The sequence below is a fragment of the Theropithecus gelada genome, chromosome 10, assembly GCF_003255815.1.
Source record: "Theropithecus gelada isolate Dixy chromosome 10, Tgel_1.0, whole genome shotgun sequence".
In the NCBI taxonomy this organism is placed as follows: Eukaryota; Metazoa; Chordata; class Mammalia; order Primates; family Cercopithecidae; genus Theropithecus; species Theropithecus gelada.
In genome coordinates this window covers 73,420,724-73,441,120 of record NC_037678.1, presented here as the reverse complement: position 1 = coordinate 73,441,120, position 20,397 = coordinate 73,420,724, and the positions used below count along the sequence as shown (strand labels likewise).

The following is a 20,397-nucleotide window of genomic DNA, read 5'->3' as shown; positions in this document are numbered from 1 at the left end:
AAAAAAAAAAAAAAAAAAAAAAAAAAAAAGCAAAAGCTTTAGGTTTTTTATCACAATCGGATAGACCTCACTTCTCTTGTAATTATATAATTTATTTGCTTATATTACTCACAATCAAAGTAACACAGGTAGAACCAGTTTAGGGCAGATGTTTTTTGTTCTTTTCAAATCAGTTATTTCCCCTCTCATAATCCTCTATCTAGGTCATGGGCAGAGGCCCTCTATGTAAAAATACTGCACAATGAAGCATCAATCTGAAGCGCAAGTCAAGCTAGATGCTAACGACCCACAAAAAGGAGAGCAAGAAATGTGTACTAGAGGTAGAACCAGAAAGGAAAAGATTAAAAAGCCATCCAGTTCCCTTTGCAAAGGTCACATCAGAAAACACTGGAACTTCTGGTGGGAGAATAAAGAGGAATGATGATTATTTTATATACAAAGTTAGTAACTATGGCAACCTAAGGAAAAAGAAAACAAGTCTGCAAAACAGACTATAATCTAAGTCCAGGTTATGAGAATCCAGGGAAAGAAAAAACGGTAAAAAAAAAGACCCCAAAGTTTGTGAGTGGTTGGGGGAGACTGGACCCTCGGACTGAGGAGCTGTTCTGAGGAAGGAGCTAGACTCAGGAGATGCTACAGGAGGGGCTAGTTTGTTGAGAGGAAAATTCTGGACAGGAAGAAGTATTCTCAGAATCACACTCAGCAACAGTGGGTATGACAGAATGGAAAACTGGAAGCGCAGCTCTTTATCCCAGATACAAAAGTGTTATTATTTTTACGAGTCAAGGTCTCACTCTGTCACCCAGGCTGGAGAGCAGAGGTGCGACCATAGCTCACAGTAGCCTCCAACTCCTGTGCTCAAGTGGTCCTCCCGCCTTGGCTTCCCAACGTACTTCCATAAGAAGTACTTTTGAGGCTGGGTGCAGCGGCCTCAATAGTCCCAGCTTCTCAACAGCACCCAGCCTCAAAAGTACTTCTTTGCGCAGGAAGGGCCCGTGGACTTACTTCATGAGAAGCAAGGAAAATACAGTGAGACTGAGGTGTGATGAAAAGATGGCTAGAACCCTGGGCAAGTCCCTGAACCTCTCTGAGTCTCAGTCTTTTTGGTGCTTCAGTCTTCACATCCATCAAATGAGATAATGAAAGTATACCACATGAGTACTGTGAATTAAGTCAGATATGAACTTGGCGAAATGAACCACTGACCATCACCAACATCATCATTTCCACCCAACCCCAACCAAATCCTTGGAAGTCACCGATTTCAATAATCCCAGTGCTGTAGGCCATACAAGTAAGTTTTTACATGTTAGGCAAAAGATGAAATTTAGATCATCGAATAAAAGTGGATTATTCCATCTAAGACATCACACTTCTTAGGCTGTAACAGCTGAAACCCATGTTCTAGGTAGACCAGGCTACTCCTATTTGAAGTGATCCCTCTCCCTAGGCCTGCTGCCCCCACAATCTCTGCAGGTACAATTGAAATGTGCACCTTAAGGCTAGCTGCAATGCCAATCTATCTTACACTCACCTGATTTCCCAGTAACTTCCCTCTTCTGACCGGCCAAGGCCCTAGTTTCATATTTTTATTTTAGTTTTTGTTAAATTATACCAGATATCCTGGTTAGCAATCTATGGCTTAACTCTTCTACTTAACCCTGAGAAATGCTGGCACATTCTGCAGATGTTTTGAGGTCGGGGGACTAGATTTCTTACTCAGTCTTCCGGCCTCCCCAGGGAGACCTACAGTCATTTCCAAGGTGCCTGTGCATTGAGGAAGGGAAAGTAACGAAACTTTAGTGGATTACTGAACACTAGTTCCAAAAAGACACCAATTCCCAAAGAACCAAAGTGTCACTGCGGTCCACCAGTCAGAACAGGACTGATGGAGGGCAGGTGATCCATGGAGTTTTAGCTCAGGCCCAACTCACAGTGGGCCCCCGACCCCAACCACAACTGTGGGTATTTCCCCAGTTTCAGGATATATAATTGCAATAGACATATGCAGCAACCACTAAAATCCCCACATGAAATTCAGTTTTTTGAGCTGAGAGGAACAAACAAAATTTACTTAAGTTTTATAATTCCCTTGTCTGGTATAATCTGACAGTTGTATAAGATGAGTAAGAGCTACAAATTTAGCTTACTTCCCTGAGAGGGAGAAAACAGGCAGGTTATTTGGCCATAGTAAGGATTTGAGGTAAATTAGCCTGTGAAAGCCTACTGGGTTCCAGGTACTATTTAAAAAGTTTATTATGCGAGCTGTCTCATCTTACCAGGCACCGTTTTACAGGTGGGGCAACTAAGGCTGAGAAAGGCTTCAGAGTCTGCCCAAGGGCCCTGCCATGAGTAACTGGGGAGGATAGGAGACAGCCCCCACAGCAAGTTCTCCCCCCAGACCATGCTGCCTCCCAGCTCACAGAGGGCTAAAAAGTGTACTTCCGAGAGCCAGGCCTGCCTTTGGGGACAGTTTTCCTACCTTTCCCTCAAGTCTGACAGTCAGGCGACCGTAATATAAATTAGGTATTTCAAAACATATCCTATGCCAGTTCACGGGGAGAGAAGATGCTTAAACCCAAGAAAAAAAACCAAGCAGGTGTCTCGCATCGCATTAGTCATGGAAATTGATCAGTAGTGCTGAAGCTCCCAATAAAACATGGCTTGCTTCGCTGAAAAACGTGAGGCCAGCAGGCTTAGCATAAGGACAAGCCAGTAGGAGCTTTGGAAAGACAGGCACTTCCTGGAAAGAAATACAAAATGCTCTGGATTTTACAAGCCTATCCTTAAGGCTCCTCCAGAAGTTAGATTTCCAGGTTTTAGTCAACGCCACTTCAAACAATTTCTGAGCACACACTGCTCTTGAGACACAGCGCTGCGGTGAGATGAGGGGCACCCCTGCCCTTACATAGGCTTCTGGTCATTAGAAGCAGAATGACTACAGCTGTAAGAACTAGGAAGCGGGCCCAGATCTGCCAGGAGTCGGGAGAGAAGCTGGGATGAGAGGAAGGCAAGCGGAGAATAACTGCGAGAGTCCCTGCAGCTGTGTCTCCCAGGATGAGGGGAGTGGGCACAGGAGCATGAGGGTGTGCTCCAGGGACACAAGCAGTCTGGGTAATCACAGAAGAGTTCCAGTGAATGTGCCGCAACGAGGCTGGAGCGCTTCTAAGGCGGATTTAGACTCCAAGAAATGGGAAGTGACTGAAAGTTCTTAATATATTTTATTTATTTACTTATTTTGAAACGGTCTAGCTCTGTTGCCCAGGCCGGAGTGCAGCCAATCACAGCTCACTGCTGCCTCTATATTCTGGGCTCAAGGGGGCCTCCCGCCTCAGCCTCTTGAGTAGCAGGGACTACAGGCATGCGCCACCATGCCTGGCTATATTTTTCTATTTTTTGTAGAGACAGGGTCTTCTTATGTTTCCCAGGCTGGTCTTCAACTCCTGGGCTCAGGCAGTCCTTCCACCTCAGCCTCCTTAAGTACTGGGATTATAGGCATGAGCCACCACGCCTGGCCACTGACGTATTTTACAGATATGTTGCTTACAGAATCTACAAGTCACCAATTTCAAAACATACCATTTAAGTAAGCCATATAGGCTACTGACAACGCTATGGACACACCATTGACTAAGTCAACCTCTGATTTCAGAGATGTTAAATTGTGAAAAAGCATATATTCGACAATGAAACAAGTTTCTTAAGGAGGCATGAGGGGTTGGCGATGCGAGACAGACTAGTGGCTGACTGACTTACCAAGAGGCTCTGAAACCCGGTAAAGTGAGGGCTGGCAAGGGAGGAGGTGAGAAGAGGACGTGAAAGGTCTTAGAAGTTTAGGATAAATAATTTAATAACTTGTCACGTAAGACAGAAAGGAAGAATTCAGAGTATCTATTCAGATAGTAATTACATTTCCTCTCATAGGTGAGGAGACTCAGGAGCAGATTAAGTAACTTGCCTCGTTGAGGGCAGGACCTTGAGTTTCATAGCCTAGATTCTCAGCAGAAGCACTGCAACTGCCTCAGTGCCAGCAGCAAAATCGCACACCTGGATGTGTTAGTTCCCACAGTGGACTCTGATGCATGTCCCCAAGAGTTTAATGTTCATCCAGTTCCTCGTGATGGTCCAACCATACAACATGCAGATTTGTCTTTCAGCAGAGGACTAATCAGGACTTTGACTTACGCACACTAGGATGACAGCAATTCAGCAGTACATATAGGAAGCCTTAAAAATGCTCAATCCATTTGAAAGAAAAATCCCACTTGAGGAATGTATTCCAAAAGTGTCAAAAAGACACAAACAAGCCTTCCCACCCAACAAAAAAAACACACACCAAACATTAGAAACACTCAGAGCTGGTATGCCATACAGAGTAAGTCAAAGTGGAGGACTGGAAAACAACTGTCCAAGAATGAGAATGAGTAACAGTTAACTATGGTAATACCAATTGGCTGAAAGTTTTAAAGTATCATTATACTTCAAGAAAAGTTTACTTAAAAAGTCAAAAGAGAAAGTCACATAGCATGTAATAAGCAAGTTTTAATGTGAAGGGGGAAAAAGGCAGACTATTAAAATTATAAAGTTATGTCTAAGAAAAAGGATTAGAGGGAACCCCGAAAAATGAAGTTTGAATAAATTATGACCATAGCCATCCCTGTTTAATTAGGAGTTAAAGAGCTGGCTCAGGTGAAGATCTGTCCTGAGAAGCTAAAGACACAGACCCATCCTGGTATGTCTTCCCAAAGAAATATGAGCATGTGGACCAAGAATTGGTCCCATTCTCAATGATTTTGGGCTGTTATGTCATTATAAAGAGGCTGGGTACCATAGCAACACCACAGGGTGTGTCCAAAGTACTTCCCAAGATTAATAGACTTGTTATGCTGGCTGCCAGGGCAAAACAGTGTCCAGAAGAGGACAAGAGTAAACCCACCGGCCGGAGAGGGGCTGTAAAACCAGCCAAGCCTGGGGTCAACATTCCCTCTACTACTTGCCCCCCGACCCCCCAATTACATAGCTACATGATCCTGGGCAAACTTCTTAGGACACTAAGAATCTGTTTAGTTTTTTATAAATTGAGAAGAAACACCTACATCACTGGACCGCTCTAAGGCTTAACTGTGACATACAAAGCACGCTGAATGGTGCCTGGACACCAGAGCAGACTGCTACTGGGTGTGAATTATGCTAATGTCTCTGGACACCACTGGCAGCTGTCCAATTGTTATAAGGCAGCCTGTCAAGAACATGGACACTGGAAAGAGCATCTGGATGTAAACCTAGGCCCTGACCTTTCTCTAGTGTTGTGCTGGACAAGCAACTTGACCTTGATGGATATTGATTTTCTTGTCTGTAAGAACAAGTTATAAAAACAACTTTACAGTGGCAATAATCAAATGAGAAAAGGAATACGAAAATACTATGAAACGCTAGCTATTACTACTTGGAACATTACAGGGGTTTGTTAAAATGTAGAATCCACCAGCCAGGCAGAGAGTTGGGGCACCCTTAATCCAGGGCAGTCCAGGCTCAAGTATCTCTCTCCATATGCATGGGCCTTTCCACACACCTAAGCCTCAGCTCTTGCCAGGGTTGTTTCTGATTTACCCTTTTACAACTCATCCTTCCTTTCCCCAGATTTAGTCCACATCCCTGGCAGCTGATTCCCCCAGAGCACCTCTTACAGGCTGCAGTGAAGTAACATCTGCTGTACTGTAACCATCTCTTCTGTTAGACTGGGCACTCACGGTGGAATGAAGTCAAGTCTCTGGGTTCCCCATGGTATACCACACGCATACCTAGGTGGTCGATAAGAGGGTGAAATAAATCAAGATAAAAGTCATGAGCTGGAGAGGTGTAAAAAGAGAAAGAACATAGAAATTAGTAGTAGGGTATGCAGAATACACAAGTTAAAGACAACTAGGTCAGGATCCAGAATTTAGAAGTCACTAAGGAGGGTTCCTAGCCCTAAAGATATCAGCAAAGGCCATATTTGAGGTGAAAATGAACAGACTACTTCAAATTCTACTTAGGAAGCACTCCTCGAGAGTTTACACTATGAAAGACCTTACCCAATGCAACCCCAATTAACCAAAGCTGTTAATTAAGGAAGGGCTGCTTCTATCTCCTGAGGCTGGTACCTAAAATCCAATGCACATAAAAAGCAGTCGGTCACGAGCAAGAAGTCTGTGTGGTTGCCCCAAGTCATTCAAGAGTAAAGCAGAGAGCAGGTGGGGTCCCTGGCAGCTGAGACACATAGAACGAACCAACAGAAATCAGCAGTGCCACAAGCACTGATCAATATACAACTAAAAACAAAGAGGAGCCATTAGTTTCTTTCTTTTTTTTTTTTTTTCTGTCGCCCAGGCTGGAGTGCACTGATGCGAACTCAGCTCACTGCAACCTCTGCCTCCTGGGTTCGAGGGATTCTCCTGCTTCAGCCTCCCGAGTAGCTGGGACTACAGGCGCCCGCCACCACGCCCGGCTAATTTTTTATATTTTTTTTTTTTTTTTTTTTGAGACGGAGTCTCGCGCTGTGTCACCCAGGCTGGAGTGCAGTGGCGCGATCTCGGCTCACTGCAAGCTCCGCCTCCCAGGTTCAGGCCATTCTCCTGCCTCAGCCTCCGAGTAGCTGGGACTACAGGCGCCCGCCACCACGCCCGGCTAGTTTTTTGTATTTTTAGTAGAGACGGGGTTTCACCATGTTAGCCAGGATGGTCTCGATCTCCTGACCTCGTGATCCGCCCGCCTCGGCCTCCCAAAGTGCTGGGATTACAGGCTTGAGCCACCGCGCCCGGCCAATTTTTTATATTTTTAGTAGAGACAGGGTTTCACCACTTTGGCCAGGCTGGTCTCGACCTCCTGACCTAAGGTGATCCGCCCATCTTGGCCTCCCACAGTGTTGGGATCATAGGCGTGAGCCACCGCACCCGGCCTGAGCCATTAGTTTCTGAGTAAAATATGATTATGTCCATTTTACAACCAAGAAAAACAGAAGAACCTAGAACTTAAGCTACCTGTCCCAGCAATACCCCACAGCGGTTAAGAAAGCATTCTCAAGTTTGAATGTCTGGGCTTGAATCCTGACTTGGTTACTTGCTTAGCTGTTTTACATTGGGCAATTTCATTAACCTTGGTTACCTCACTTGCCTCACCTGTAAAATGAAGATAATCACGGTATTGACTTCACCTGATACATAACAACCTGCAAGTTTCAACTCTTATTTACAGGGTGAAATTGGGACTAAAACCTTCTGACTCTGAGTCTAGCATTCTATTGTATTGCGTTAACTTACATTTCCCCAATGCCAGCCAGCTCTCTGCCTCTTGACCTGGAGGCTCTCTAAACTCCAAGACCCAAGTCACAGAAGAGGTTTCAGAGTTGCTTTCTAAGGGCTGGGGAGGGAATGGCCTTGCTCTGCTCCGAAGGTTCCCTAGGCGCTCGACAAGTTGGGGAAGTTTGCGGGCTGAAAACCTATCTACTGCTAAGACCCTGGTCTCTCCTATACTATTACAGTTCCTCCCTCAGTTACTTCCTTCCCCTGCTTCCCCCAATGCCCCTAACTAAACTGCCAGAGAACTGTACTGTTTTCTAGGATGCTACCACTTGTCACCCTGCATTATGTTCATGTGGGCGTGAGTCCTCTATGTGCCTCATGGAGAGAACTCTGCAGAGCTTCTTATAGTAGCCTAGCTCAAAGCCACTGGGTGTGCAGGCAACGTTACTTTCCAAGGCCTGGGTTCCCAGCCACCTAAAGGCATTAACATCAAACAATTGGTAAAGAACAATTAGCGTCTTATCAAGTTGAGTATAAGCTAGGCTCCCGGCTCTACCAAACTTCTAACTATTCTGTTGTATGAGTCTTGAGAGTTTGTCCTGGATTTGTGTGTGTGTGTGTGTGTGTCCTCACTTGCTATTTGTCGGAAGAATCAGTGTGTGCCTCAGACAAAGCAACAGAATTTCTGACTGACAATGACTCAGGCTTGCCTGCTGTCTAAGTGGCAGTAATCTTGAACTTTGTTTTAGGCACATTCAGGACAGGCATTCTAGCAATGGAAAACAAGGGGATAAAAGCAAACTGTTGATGCCTTCACTCCTCTCTTTATGTGAGAAGTATTTCAAAGTTAAAAACATGGGCACCAACCCTTCAACCAAATAATTTACAGGATTGTAAATGTGCTTTTAAAAAGCCTGGGAGGCTGCTTTGAGTGCTATCACTAACTCATTGCGGATAAAGTTTTGTCCCTTTTCTGGGCTTCAGTTTCCTTCCTTGTGAAACAGGCAGCCAGGTCACACATTTACAACCTCTTTCTAGTCCTCCAAAGCTTCTGCTGTCTTAACGCTTCTGGGCAGGACATGTTTGGTCTGTGTACAGAACGGAAGGAGACAATGCATTTAAGTCTCTCAAACAAAATGGGGTAAGACCAAGAACAGCATTTCAGGACATTTCTCTTTTTCATACTGGATTATTTTATTAGCCAAATAGTGAAACGGACTCACTTTGTCTCTTCACCTATCCACAGTCCTAGGCACCCTACTTTCAAGCCCACCTTCTCCCTAACTCCTGACTCTCTTTCCTCTTAACTCTTGTACAAAGCCCTAGGCTCATGAGTTGACTGGTCATTTCCTCCAGTGATCTTGAATAGCATTTAAGTCTTCCTCTGGCTCTCAAACTTTTCAAATGTAAGTTCCTTTGGGGCAAGGGGTGGTGTGTTTTGCTTTGCTTTTTTTTCTTTCCCTTCTAATACCACAGCAGGGACTCGGCATTAGGTTTAGTTGAGACTTCAAGACAAATTCACACTTTTTGGCCTGTTTCAAAATCATTCTGAGTTTTAGGAGGCAGGGTCAAGGGTGACTGCAAAGGACTTTTCTATTTAATGAGAGAGCTGAACCAGGTTATCTCTAGGACTCCTTCCAGCTCTAACATTACTGGGTGGTATTTGCATGTGTAAACCCAGGGTCCCAGGACAGATCAAGACCCCTAAATTTTGGAATCCAGAATAAGAAAAGTTTAACTTCCGGTAATTTTGGTCTCTGTCCTCTATTTTAAGAAACAAAAATGATTACCTATTTACTACTTGAAAAATCAACACATTGCAAGTAAGCTTGAATGTCATTTTCATAAGCAGAAACAACACACATTTTCTTCACTGCTCTGTCTCTGAGCCCTGAACACCGCAGAGGTTCAAATATTTTCAATACAATAATCAACTGAAAGGGACGGATCCAATCTAGTATGTGGCCTAAAGCAAAAGATTTCATTCTTCTAGGTCTCAGTTTTAGTTCGCAAAGGGAGGATGAAAACACCAGTGTTTCTGTCAACTTGGTGTGCCTGACAACACAGAAAATAAGGTGTGTTCTATGGTGAAACAAGTTTGGGAAACTTGAGCAAGAATAATGTGAATCTTGAAGTGGGTGAGGGTAGAAGAGTACAGAACATGGTGTGAACTTATATGAGGCAGTGAATTCCTCCCTATGTGGAGCACTTGCTGGCATTAACAGTTTGCACAGTGACCCTATGTACCTAATGTCATAGGTACATACTCACTATCTTACAATAAAGGAATGCTCCTCACAGGGTTCAAACAATTTGCTCCATGTTTTGTGTAGTCAGTCCTGGGATGAGCCAGGAAGTCTAACCCCAAATCCATGGTACTAACCACTATGCTATGCTGCCATGGGTCACTTTGGAATTTTGACAAATTCTTTGGGTGAGGAAAGTCTACATAGTATTTATATGTTGACAGAGTAGGCAAGAGCTTCAAGCTGAGGTTGAAGGTTCGAGACTGGCATCAATGAACTGAAGACACAGGAATAAACATTTGGCAAAGTGAAGTCCAACATCCCAAGGCAATCTTGTAGTAGGAAGTCCAGACCATTCATTGACAGTAGAGGAGAAGACTGGGAAAAGTCTGAGAATAGAAAGACTTCAAAATAAGTGATGCGCTCCTAGAATACGGGTAAGATAAAAGAATATCCTAGGGAGCCTTTTTTTTTTTGAGACAGAGTCTCGCTCTGTCGCCCAGGCTGGAGTGCAGTGGCGCGATATCGGCTCACTGCAAGCTCTGCCTCCCGCGTTCATGCCGTTCTCCTGCCTCAGCCTCCCGAGTAGCTGGGACTACAGGTGCCCACTACCACGCCTGGCTAATTTTTTGTATTTTTAGTAGAGACAGGGTTTTACCGTGTTAGCCAGGATGGTCTCCATCTCCTGATCCGCCCGTCTCGGCCTCCCAAAGTGCTGGGATTACAGGCTGTGAGCCACCGCGCCCGGCCTTTTTTTTTTTTTTTTTTGTTTTGAGACAGGGTCTTGCTCTGTCGCCCAGGTTATAGTGCAGGATCATAGCTCACTGTAGCCTCAACCTCGCAGGCTCAAGCGACCCTCCTGCCTCTGCCTCTCGAGCAGCTGGGACTATAAGACTGTGCCATCACATCCGGCTATTTTTTCTCTATTTTTTGTGGAGACCACGGTCTCATTTTGGTGCCCAAGCTGTTCTCAAACTCCTGGGCTCAAGCCATCCTCCCGCCTCAGCCTCCCAAAGTGCTGGGATGAGAGTCGTGAGCCATCGTGCCCTGCTGGAAGTCTTTTCAAAACAAAAACACTCACCCTGGGGAGAGGGTGGGCTTCTCAGAATGGATGGGGCAGGGACGGACTTTATAAAGTTACACATCTATTTGAAGGACTCCAGGTGATACTTATTCACGTTTCCAACTCCACTGTCAAACAATTGACTTGTAATGGGACAAAGCGTTCTCTTAGGAAAGAGACTTCCTACTACAAGACCGCCTTGGGATGTGGGACTTCACTTTGCCAAATGTTTATTCCTGTGTCCTCAGTTCATTGATGCCAGTCTCGAACCTTCAACCTCAGCTTGAAGTTCTTGCCTACTCTCTCAATCTGTAAGCTGTGCAAAAGCTCCAAACCAGGTTTTAGGAAACCACCTTCTCCAAACTCACCCCAAATCCTACCCATTATTAAAAGTTCATCCTCAGGGTATGGAGAACAGCATTACGCCTTTGAAAGGATCCAGGCCTTGAATCAAGACAGATCTGGGCTCCCGTCACTTAAACTCTGAGAAATATAAGGAAACAAGGAGTCCAGTCTAACTTCTCTTTCAAGTGGATTAACCCTGATCAAGTTATTTGTTCACTTCTAAGTCTCAGTTTCTCTATTTATAGAAAGAGGATAGAACCTACTTTTGAAGTTATTACCTAAAAATTACTTCAGCACTAAGACCACAGCTGGGACTCGGATTAGTAAACTTTCTTCCCCTGGATCCTCCTGCCTCAGAAAGTCTCCTCAAACTTTCTACTGCCCCTCTCCTCCTCTCCGAGCAGACACTTAGCTACTGGTGGTATGAAAAAGGCTTGTAGGTACTGAGTAGTTAGGATGAACACATTCCCTAACTGCAGTTAAAACCCGGAAACTAAGATAATTAGTTCTTCCAGGACTGCAAGACCTCTTGCCTCAATGAACCCCATTTTCCTTTTAAGTAAAACCATTTGCCAGCCAGCCTCTGAGGTTAAAAAGATTAAGAACGCAATACGGAGGAAAAAGATGTTGGATGCTTTGTTATGTGACAGCTCTCAAGGCCACCTGTGAGGGCTGTCAGCCTGCATGCCTCAGAGGACCAAGCCAGAAAACCGTCAGTTTGCTTGGCTGCCTGGGATGAAGGGCTGGGGGCCTCAGAAAAAAAGGCAGACGAGGAAGCCACAAGAGTTTGGGGGTTGGAGCTGGAGGGTGTCGGGAAACTTGGGAAAGCAAGACAGGGAGAGGGTGTGGGTGGGTCCAGTAAAGTTTTTTCTTTTTAGTTTGTTTTGGGAGGGAAACAGAGAGGTCCTAGGGGGTGAGGGGACTCTGCAGCTTTGCTACTAACTGAACCCAACCCCTCCTCCACTCCTCGACGGATCTTAAATAGCAAACGTTTAATAACCATAGCTCACAAATGTTGAGCAGTTATTAAGTTAATGGTTACCACTTAAACGAGCTCTTGTTATGGAAATACCAGCCAACGTTAGGCTCCGGGACTGATCCTGGGATCGGAGAAGAGAGAGGGCCGAAAGCCTGGAACCAGGAAAGGAGGGTGTGTCTGGGCACAGAGTGACAGGGACCAGGTCTGAGGCCTAGAAGAGCCGGGAACAGTGTGGGTCAAGCCGTCCGGAGAGCAGGGGGTCCAGGCCCTGCGTGGGTGGAAAGGCCCGCGGTGCTCCTACCTTTCAGTGAGGTCTCCACCAGGCGCAGGTAAAGCTGCGAGCTCTTGTTGCCGTGACTCATGCGCTGGGCTAGCCCGTTGCGCTGCAGGACGCACTCCTCAAACTGCACGACGTTCTGGTGGCGCCGCTTGAGGCTGGTGAGGGCCCAGAATTCAGCCAGCGCCAGCTCCACGTTCTCGGGGGCGTCGCAGCGGATCTTCTTGACCGCCACCCGGGCCCCGCTGCGCCCGGCCACTGCCTCATAAACCACGCCGTAGCTGCCGCGCCCGATCTCCGCCAACAGGCTGTAGCGCGGCCGCGCGGACCCGCCACCGCCCTCCGGCCGTCGCCGCGCCAGGTAGGCCTCGCCCGGGGCCTCGGCCGCCACCGGATCCATGGCCTGGGCCGCCGCCGCCGGCCTCAGCTTCGTGCTGGGCGCCCGCGGCACTGGGCTTCGCCTTTTCCGCTCCGGGCTTTGTGTACCTCTGCGGGCGCCGTCCTTCCCCGTTTCCATGGCTGCGGGCGGCGGGGGGAGCAGCAACGGCGCTGCCCGGGCCCCCCCTGCCTCATCCCTCCGTCCGGCCCTGGGACGCGGAGGAGCGGGACCTTGGATTGTGACCTGCGGGCGAAAGAATCGGTTAAACGACCAGGCCGAGGCGGGGAGGCCAGGAGCGTAGGCCGCGGGGCGTCCCACCTCCTCCTCCCCCGGCCGCCGCGGCCCCTTTAAGACGGAAGCCACCACCGCTGATTGAACGGGGGAGGGGAGGGGAAAGCGGGAAAGACGGAACCACTGGGCAGCGGATCAGAGGGGGAACCGGAAAGAAAAGCAAAAACTCTCCGCTCTCTCTGTTAGCTTGTCATGTAGCGATAGGAAAAAGAAGAGCCAGCAAGCTTCACGCCTTCTGAAAACCGACTTAGGACGCGATTTGGCCGGCGGAAATCTTTTTCTTTGCCTGGCCCCCTCCGTGACGCCCCTCCCCGCGCCCCGCCTTGTGTTCGCCCGCGTGTAAACAGTCCATTGAATTAAGCCCTAGCGGAGCCCAGCGGACCGACCCAAGTCCCCGAGGGCGGCGGGTAGAAGGGATTGGCTCAAAAGTTCGGCTTCTCGGAGCGCGACCGGCCGAGGACCCGATTTCCCTTCCCAAGCGCGGAGGCAGTGGCAGTAACTCCAGCCTCGGCGCTGGCCTTAAGTCCTCGAACGGCGCCCTTACCTGGCCCGCGCACTTCCACTTCCGGGCGGCCCGTTTCCCCCCTGGAGCCCCTGCCTGGGGATGGTCCGCTCCGGGCCTGGGCTGCCTCCGGGACCGAGCAGCGCGGGAGGTGGCCGGAGCCCGGCGTGCAGCGGATCCTTCTGCTGCTGCGGCGCACGCTGGGGAGGCCCAGGCTCCTAGACTCCCGTGGCTTTCCACGTGTTCGCGCCAGCTGAGCCCTTTACATAACCTCTTTATATAAGCTGCACCTCCCGCCGGCGCCCGGGCCAGCGGAGACTCCTGGTGGCCCATCCCCCGGGAGGCCAGCCGAGTGAGTCCTGCACCGCCCGGTCCTGCCAAGGTCGACGGAGCAGCCGCAGCCGAGCGCACCGGCACGCCTTGCCGAGACCCAATCACCGGCGAGAACACCCAGCCAACAAAAAATAGGCGCCAAATTCCCGTGATCCGCGGCGGGCTCCGGGTCTCCGCAGCGGCCCGCGCATCACCACCCCTTCTCGCCTGACCTGCGTGAAGACCAATTGTCCGCAGTAGGCGTCTAATAAATACTGATTGGGTGATGTCTTGGTCGTTTGATTCATATGTCGGGCCTGGGAACCTCAGGGACTGAGTTGGAATCCCGACCTTCCCTTCTACCAAGACAGTTATCTTGTGCAAATCATTGACCCACCCTGAGCATCCGTTTCTCTGAGGATCCATTAAGAATGGGCCTTAATTCTCAGGAATGATAGACCCAAATGAAATACCTAGATGGACGCTAATTGGTGTGGGACTGAGTTTTAGTACTCAAAGCTCCATTTAGGCACAGATTTTTGAATATTTTGTTCTGTACTTTGTATTCCGATGTAGGCCTAGTGGGTGCCCAGTGTTTATTAACTGAATCTACGGATAATTATTGAACACCCATAATGTGCTAGGCACCATTCTAAGTCGCTGAGCAAGTCTAAGTCTAATAGACATTCTAAGTCTAATAGACAATGCAGTTTCTGCCTTGGTTGAGGTTCTGTGCCACTGCAGGAGACAAACCACATGGGTGGCCTTGGACAAGTTAATCAGCCTTCTTGTGTGTTTGTTCCTGACCTGTAAGAAGATTCACAGAGGTTATACAGGTAAAGCACTGACAGCCTTGCACACAATGTTAAATATTATTAAATAAATGCACAGGATAATTTTTGCCAGTGATAAGTGCGATGTAGAAAAAGAATGAGCTAAAGAGTGCTCACTGGGGACAGGCCATTTCTGATAATGTATTTGGTCGCTGAAAGCTTCTAACTGTTTTTGTGATTAAATTTCAAATTTACACGTAAATTTCAAGAATCGTAAAGATCATATGCTTTTCCACTAGAATAACAAATTGTTATATTTTGCTGCATTTCCATATCCTCTCGTATGTGTGTATATATACACAAATACATGTTGTGTGTGGATATCTATATGGTATATACCCCAAAAGAAAGGAAATCAGTATACGGTATATAGATATTCTCTCACACACACACACACATATATATAAAACGTATATACTTTTTACTACATCGTTTTAGAGTTTCCAACATCAAGCTCCTTTATCCCAAATATTTGTGTGTGTTTCCTTAAAAAAAGACATTATCTTGCATAATCTCAGTACAGTGGTCAGAAATCAGGAATTTTAACAATTATACAATTGTTTAATACACTCCATCCATATTTAAATTTTGCTAATTGCCCCAGTAATGTCCTTTATAGCTATTCCCCAGGATCCAATTCAGTATCACACGTTGCACTGAATTGTCATGCCTCTTTAGTTTCCTTCAATCTGGAAGGGCAGTTAGTTATCCAGCCTTGCTTTGTCTTTCATGACCTTGACATTTTTGAAGAGTACTGGCGAGGTATATTGTAGAATGTCCCTAAATTTTTATTCATCTGATGTTTTCTTATGATTAGATTCAGAGTATCCATTTTTCTTTCCTCCCCACCGCCACCCACCCATCCTGTGCTATTCTGAGAGGGTATGCATTTTTTGGCAGGAATGCTACTGAAAAAAGTTGCCTCCTCAGGGCCTTTCATCAGGAGGCACATGACATTGTGTTTGTCCCCGTATTCCCGGTGTTAACTGCCATCCTTTGGTTGAGGTGGTGTAGGGGGAGGTACACTCCACCATAAAGTTACGATTTTTCCTTTTGTAAGTATTAAGTATTCTGTGGAAAGATATTTTGAGACTATTTAAATATCCTGTTCTTCAGACTCTTACCCACTGGTTTTAGAATTCATGGTGATTCTTGCTTGAAACAATTATTACGGTTGCAAAATGGTGATCAGAAGGTCTTTTTAACCATGACCATTAACCATCCCTACCCTTCCCCATCCTCATTCCCCCTCCACCCTTCCTCGCCTCTGGTAACCGTCATTCTACTCTCTGTCTCCATGAGTTCAATTGTTGTGATTTTTAGATCCCACAAACAAGAACGTGAGGTGTTTTTCTTTCTGTGCTTGGCTTATTTCACTTAACATAGTGATCTCCAGTTCCATCCATGTTGTTGCAAATGACTGAATCTCATTCTTTTTAATGGCAGAATAGTACTCCATTTTCTGTAAGTTCCGCGTTTTCTTTATCCATTCATCTGTTGATGGACACTTAGGTTGCTTCCAGATCTTGGCTACTGTGAAGAGAACTGCAACAAACACAGGAAAATCGAAATACTAATTTCCTTTCTTTTGGGTATATACCCAACAGTGGGATGGCTGGATCATATGGTAGCTCTATTTTTAGTTTTTTGGGGAACCTCCAAACCGTTCTCCGTAGTGGTTGTACTAATTTACATTCCCACCAACAGTATATGTTCTTCACATCCTTGCCAGCATTTGTTATTGCATATCTTTTGGATATAAGCCATTTTAACTGGGATGAGCTGATACCTCATTATAGTTTTGATTTGCATTTCTCTGATAATTAACAATGTTGAGCACCTTTTCATATTTCTGTTTGCCGTTTGTATGTCTTCTTTTGAGAAATGTCCGTTCAAACGTTTTACCCATTTTTAACTTGATAATTAGATTTTTTTCCTGTAGAGTTGTTTGAGCTTTTGATGTATTCTGGTTATTAATTCCTTGTCAGATAGATAGTTTGCTAATATTTTCTTCCATTCTGTGGGTTGTCTCTTTGTTGATTGTTTTCTTTGCTGAGCAGAAGCTTTTTCAACCTGATGTGCTCCCATCTATCCATTTTTGCTTTGGTTGCATATGCTTATAGAGTATTACTCAAGAACTCCTTGCCCAGACTGATGTCTTGGAGTTTCCCCAATGTTTTCTTATAGTAGTTTCACAGTTTGAGGTCTTAGATTTAATTCTTTAATCCATTTTGAGCTGATTTTTATATATGGCAAGAGATAGGGTTCCAGTGTCATTCTTCTGCATATGGAGATCCAGTTTTCACAGCACCATTTATTGAAGAGGTTGCCTTTTCCTCAGTGTATGTTCTTGGTACCTTTGTTGAAAAAAGAGTTCACTGTAGGTATGTGGATTTGTTTCTGGGTTCTCTATTCTGTTCCAATGGTTTATGTTCCTGCTTTTATTCTGGTGCCATACTGTTTTGGTTACTGTAGTTCTGTAGTATAATTTGACGATTTAAAGTCAGGTAATGTGATTCCTCCAGTTTTGTTCTTTTTGCTTAGGGTAGTTTTGGCTATTCTGGGTCTTTGATGGCTCCATTTAAATTTTAGGATAGTTTTTTTCTATTTCTGTGAAGAATGTCATTGGTATTTTGATAGGGATTGCATTGAATCTTTAGATTGCTTTGGGTAGTATGGACATTTTAACCAATATTGATTCTTCCTATCCATGAACATGAAATATCTTTCCATTTTTTGTGTGTCCTCTTCAATTTCTTTCATCAGTGTTTTATAGTTTTCATTATAGAGATCTTTCATTTCTTTAATTCCTAGGTATTTAATTTATTTATGGCTATCGTAAATGGGATTACTTTTTAAATTTCTTTTTCAGATTGTTCACTGTTGGCATATAGAAATGCTACTGATTTTTGTTGTTGATTTTGTATCCTGCAACTGTACTGAATTTGTTTATCAGTTCTAACAGTTTTTTGGTGGTCTTTAGGTTTTTCCAAATATAAGATATAATATGCAAACAAGGATGATTTGACTTTTTCCTTTCCTATTTGGATGCCCTTTATTTCCTTCTCTTGCCTGATTGCTCTAGCTAGTACTTCTAGTACTGTGTTGAATAACAGTGGTGAAAGTGGACATCATTGTTGTATTCCAGATCTTAAAGGAAAGGCTTTCAGTTTTTCCCCATTCAGTATGGTACTAGCTGTGGGTTTGTCATATATGGCTTTTATTATGTCGGGGTATTTTCCTTCTATTCCCTTTTTTTTTTAGGGTTTTTATCATGAAACGATGTTGACTTTTATCAAATGCTTTTTCATCATCAATTGAAATGATTGTATGGTTTTTGCCCTTCATTCTGACAGCCTTATTTTATCTTAATTACCTCTTTAAAGACCTTATCTTCAAATATAGTCACATTCTAAGGTGCGGGAATTATAATTTCAACATGAATTTGGAGTGAGGAGGGACACAATTCAGTCCATAATAGCCTCTTTGGCATTTGGCATTTGAATTGAAACCTGAATGTCAAGAATCCAGCTCTGAAACCTAATGAAAAGTCATTCCAAGAAGAAAGAACAAGTACAAAAGCCATGAGATGGATACAAGCTTGTGAAACCAGCCATGTGGTAAGATTTTAAAATGGTACAACCTCTTGGGAAAAAAAAAAAGTTTGGCAGTTTCTTATAAAGTTAAATATATTTCTACCCTGTGGCCCAGCAATTCCATGGGTCTAAGGTAAATGAAAACTTTTGTTAATAAAGTGACTTGTATAGGCATTCACAGTGGTTTTTCCCATAAGAATTCCAAAGTGGAAAATGCTGCAATGTTCAGCAATAAATGAATGGATAAACAAATTGTGTTATTCCCATACAATGAAATGTTGAGGGTGTGTTGTTGGGGGGAGGAATAAAGTATTGATTCAACAGCATGTATGAATCAAAATAATTATGCTGAGTGAAAGAGGCCAGGCACAAGAGAGTACCTGCTAGATGATTCTATATACAATTCTTAACAATGCAAACTAACTTGTAGTGACAGAAAGCAGATCAGTAGTTAGGGTAGGAAGGGTGGATAGAAAACAAAAGGACATAAAACTTTTTGGGGTGATGGGTTATCTAGACTGTAGTAATGGTTTCAAGGTAGGAATATATTAAAACACTTCAAATTGTACCCGTTAAATTAGGTGTATTTATGTAAATCGGTTTTACAACTTTAACTCAATAAAGCTATAAAAATATTGGAGGGAAAAAAAGCACATACTGTAATTCCATTAATAGAAAGTCAAGCAACAATAGTCTAGCGTGGCAGAAATTACATCAGTGGTTGTTTTTCAGGTGGAAATTGACTGCTGTGGGCCACAGGGGAATTTTTTGGGTGATGGAATTTTATTATGTATAAGTTATACCATAATAAAGTTGAATTAAAACGTGAAAAAAGACATCAAAACCCTGTAGCCGTGAACACTTATGTCTTTACTTAGCAGTTTCTAAGGACAGAAGGCTGCACTGTGCGGCCCTGGCCCTGTTCCTGTGTCCCTGGCTTCGTAAGTTGAGCACAGCCAGCAGTGTCTTTCCTCCTGGCTAGTTTTCCTACCTGATTTTGTTTTGTTTTGTTTTCTAATACACATATACATGTTTTTATTTTGTTTTTAGGCATTTTATCTATTCATCCATCTATTTGAGACAGAGTCTTGCTCTGTTGCCCAAGCTGGAGTGCAGTGGCATGATCATGGCACACTGCAACCTCAACCTCCTGGGCTCAAGTGATCCTCCCACCTCAGCCTCCTGAGTAGCTGGGACTGTGGATGCATGCCACTACAGTTTTACCATGTTGCCCAGGCTGGTCTCGAACTCCTGGCTCAGCCATCCTCCCACCTTGGCCTCCCAGAGTGCTGGGATTACAGGCATGAGCCACTGCACCCACCCTATTTACTTTTTATAATTCCAGCTTTTTTTTTTTAGATTTTGGGGTACCTGTGCAGGTTTGTTACATGCATATATTGTGTGATGCTGAGGTTTGGGATACAACTGAGCCCATCATCCAGGTAATGAGCATAGTAACCAGTAGCTTTTCCACCCTTGCCCCCTCCCTCCCCACCCTAGTAGTACACAGTGTCTATTCCTGTCTTTATGTCCATGAGCACCCATTGTTTACTCCTACATATAAGTGAGAAAATGAAGTATTTGGTTTTTGGTTTTCTGTTCCTGAGTTAATTTGCTTAGGATAATGGCCTCCAGCTGCATCCTCTACCTGAATTTTGAGAGAGATTGAATATGAAGTTCTGGGAGGACCAGAAGGAGTGGGAATCCTTTTATATGCTGTTAAGGGGGCCAGACTACTTGATAAATCATTGATGGCTTGACCAAATTTTTAGTTTTTGTTTTTGTCTTGCTTAAATTATGGAAGTAAACTATACTTTACTGTTAGGACTAATAGCCAACATTTACTAAATTTTTCTATCTGCCAGGCACAGGGATTAACAAAGAATTATGACAATTCCATAAGGTAGTGACTTTCATTAGCCCCATTTTACAGATGAAGAAACTGAATGTGAAGCTGGCACAGCTGGGTTTCAAACTAAGGCCCCAGACACTCCACACCTCTTTATTGGACTCAGCCCCTGCCCAAGCTAAGCAGTGTAAACATTACAGCGAGCCCTCTTCTACATCTTTCTTGTTGACAAACATGCCTGCCTCAATATCCCTGGAGCCTCAGACAATGCCAAACACCTGAGCTCAATATTTAGTGACATGAAGAAGAGAAGAGCAGCAGTGAGGTTTTTTGTTTGTTTTTAAAATGGAGTCTCACTCTGTCGCCCAGGCTGGAGTGGAGTGGTGTGATCTCGGCTCACTGCAACCTCCACCTCCTGGATTCAAACGATTCTCCTGCCTCAGCC

The 20,397-nt window shown here is 44.8% G+C and overlaps 1 protein-coding gene across 1 annotated transcript in view; it reads right to left on the bottom strand.

Moving 5' to 3' along the window:
• Positions 1-14,069, bottom strand: part of STK35 (serine/threonine kinase 35) — a 47,512-nt gene extending 33,443 nt beyond the window's left edge. Inside the window, exons 1-2 of the mRNA XM_025400167.1 lie at positions 13,405-14,069; positions 12,215-12,812 (exon numbers count right to left, since the gene is read on the bottom strand). Coding sequence (XP_025255952.1) covers positions 12,215-12,812; positions 13,405-13,695 — 889 coding nt within the window. The 5' untranslated portion in view covers positions 13,696-14,069. The remainder of the gene's footprint in view (positions 1-12,214; positions 12,813-13,404) is intronic.
• Positions 14,070-20,397: the final 6,328 nt, after the last annotated feature.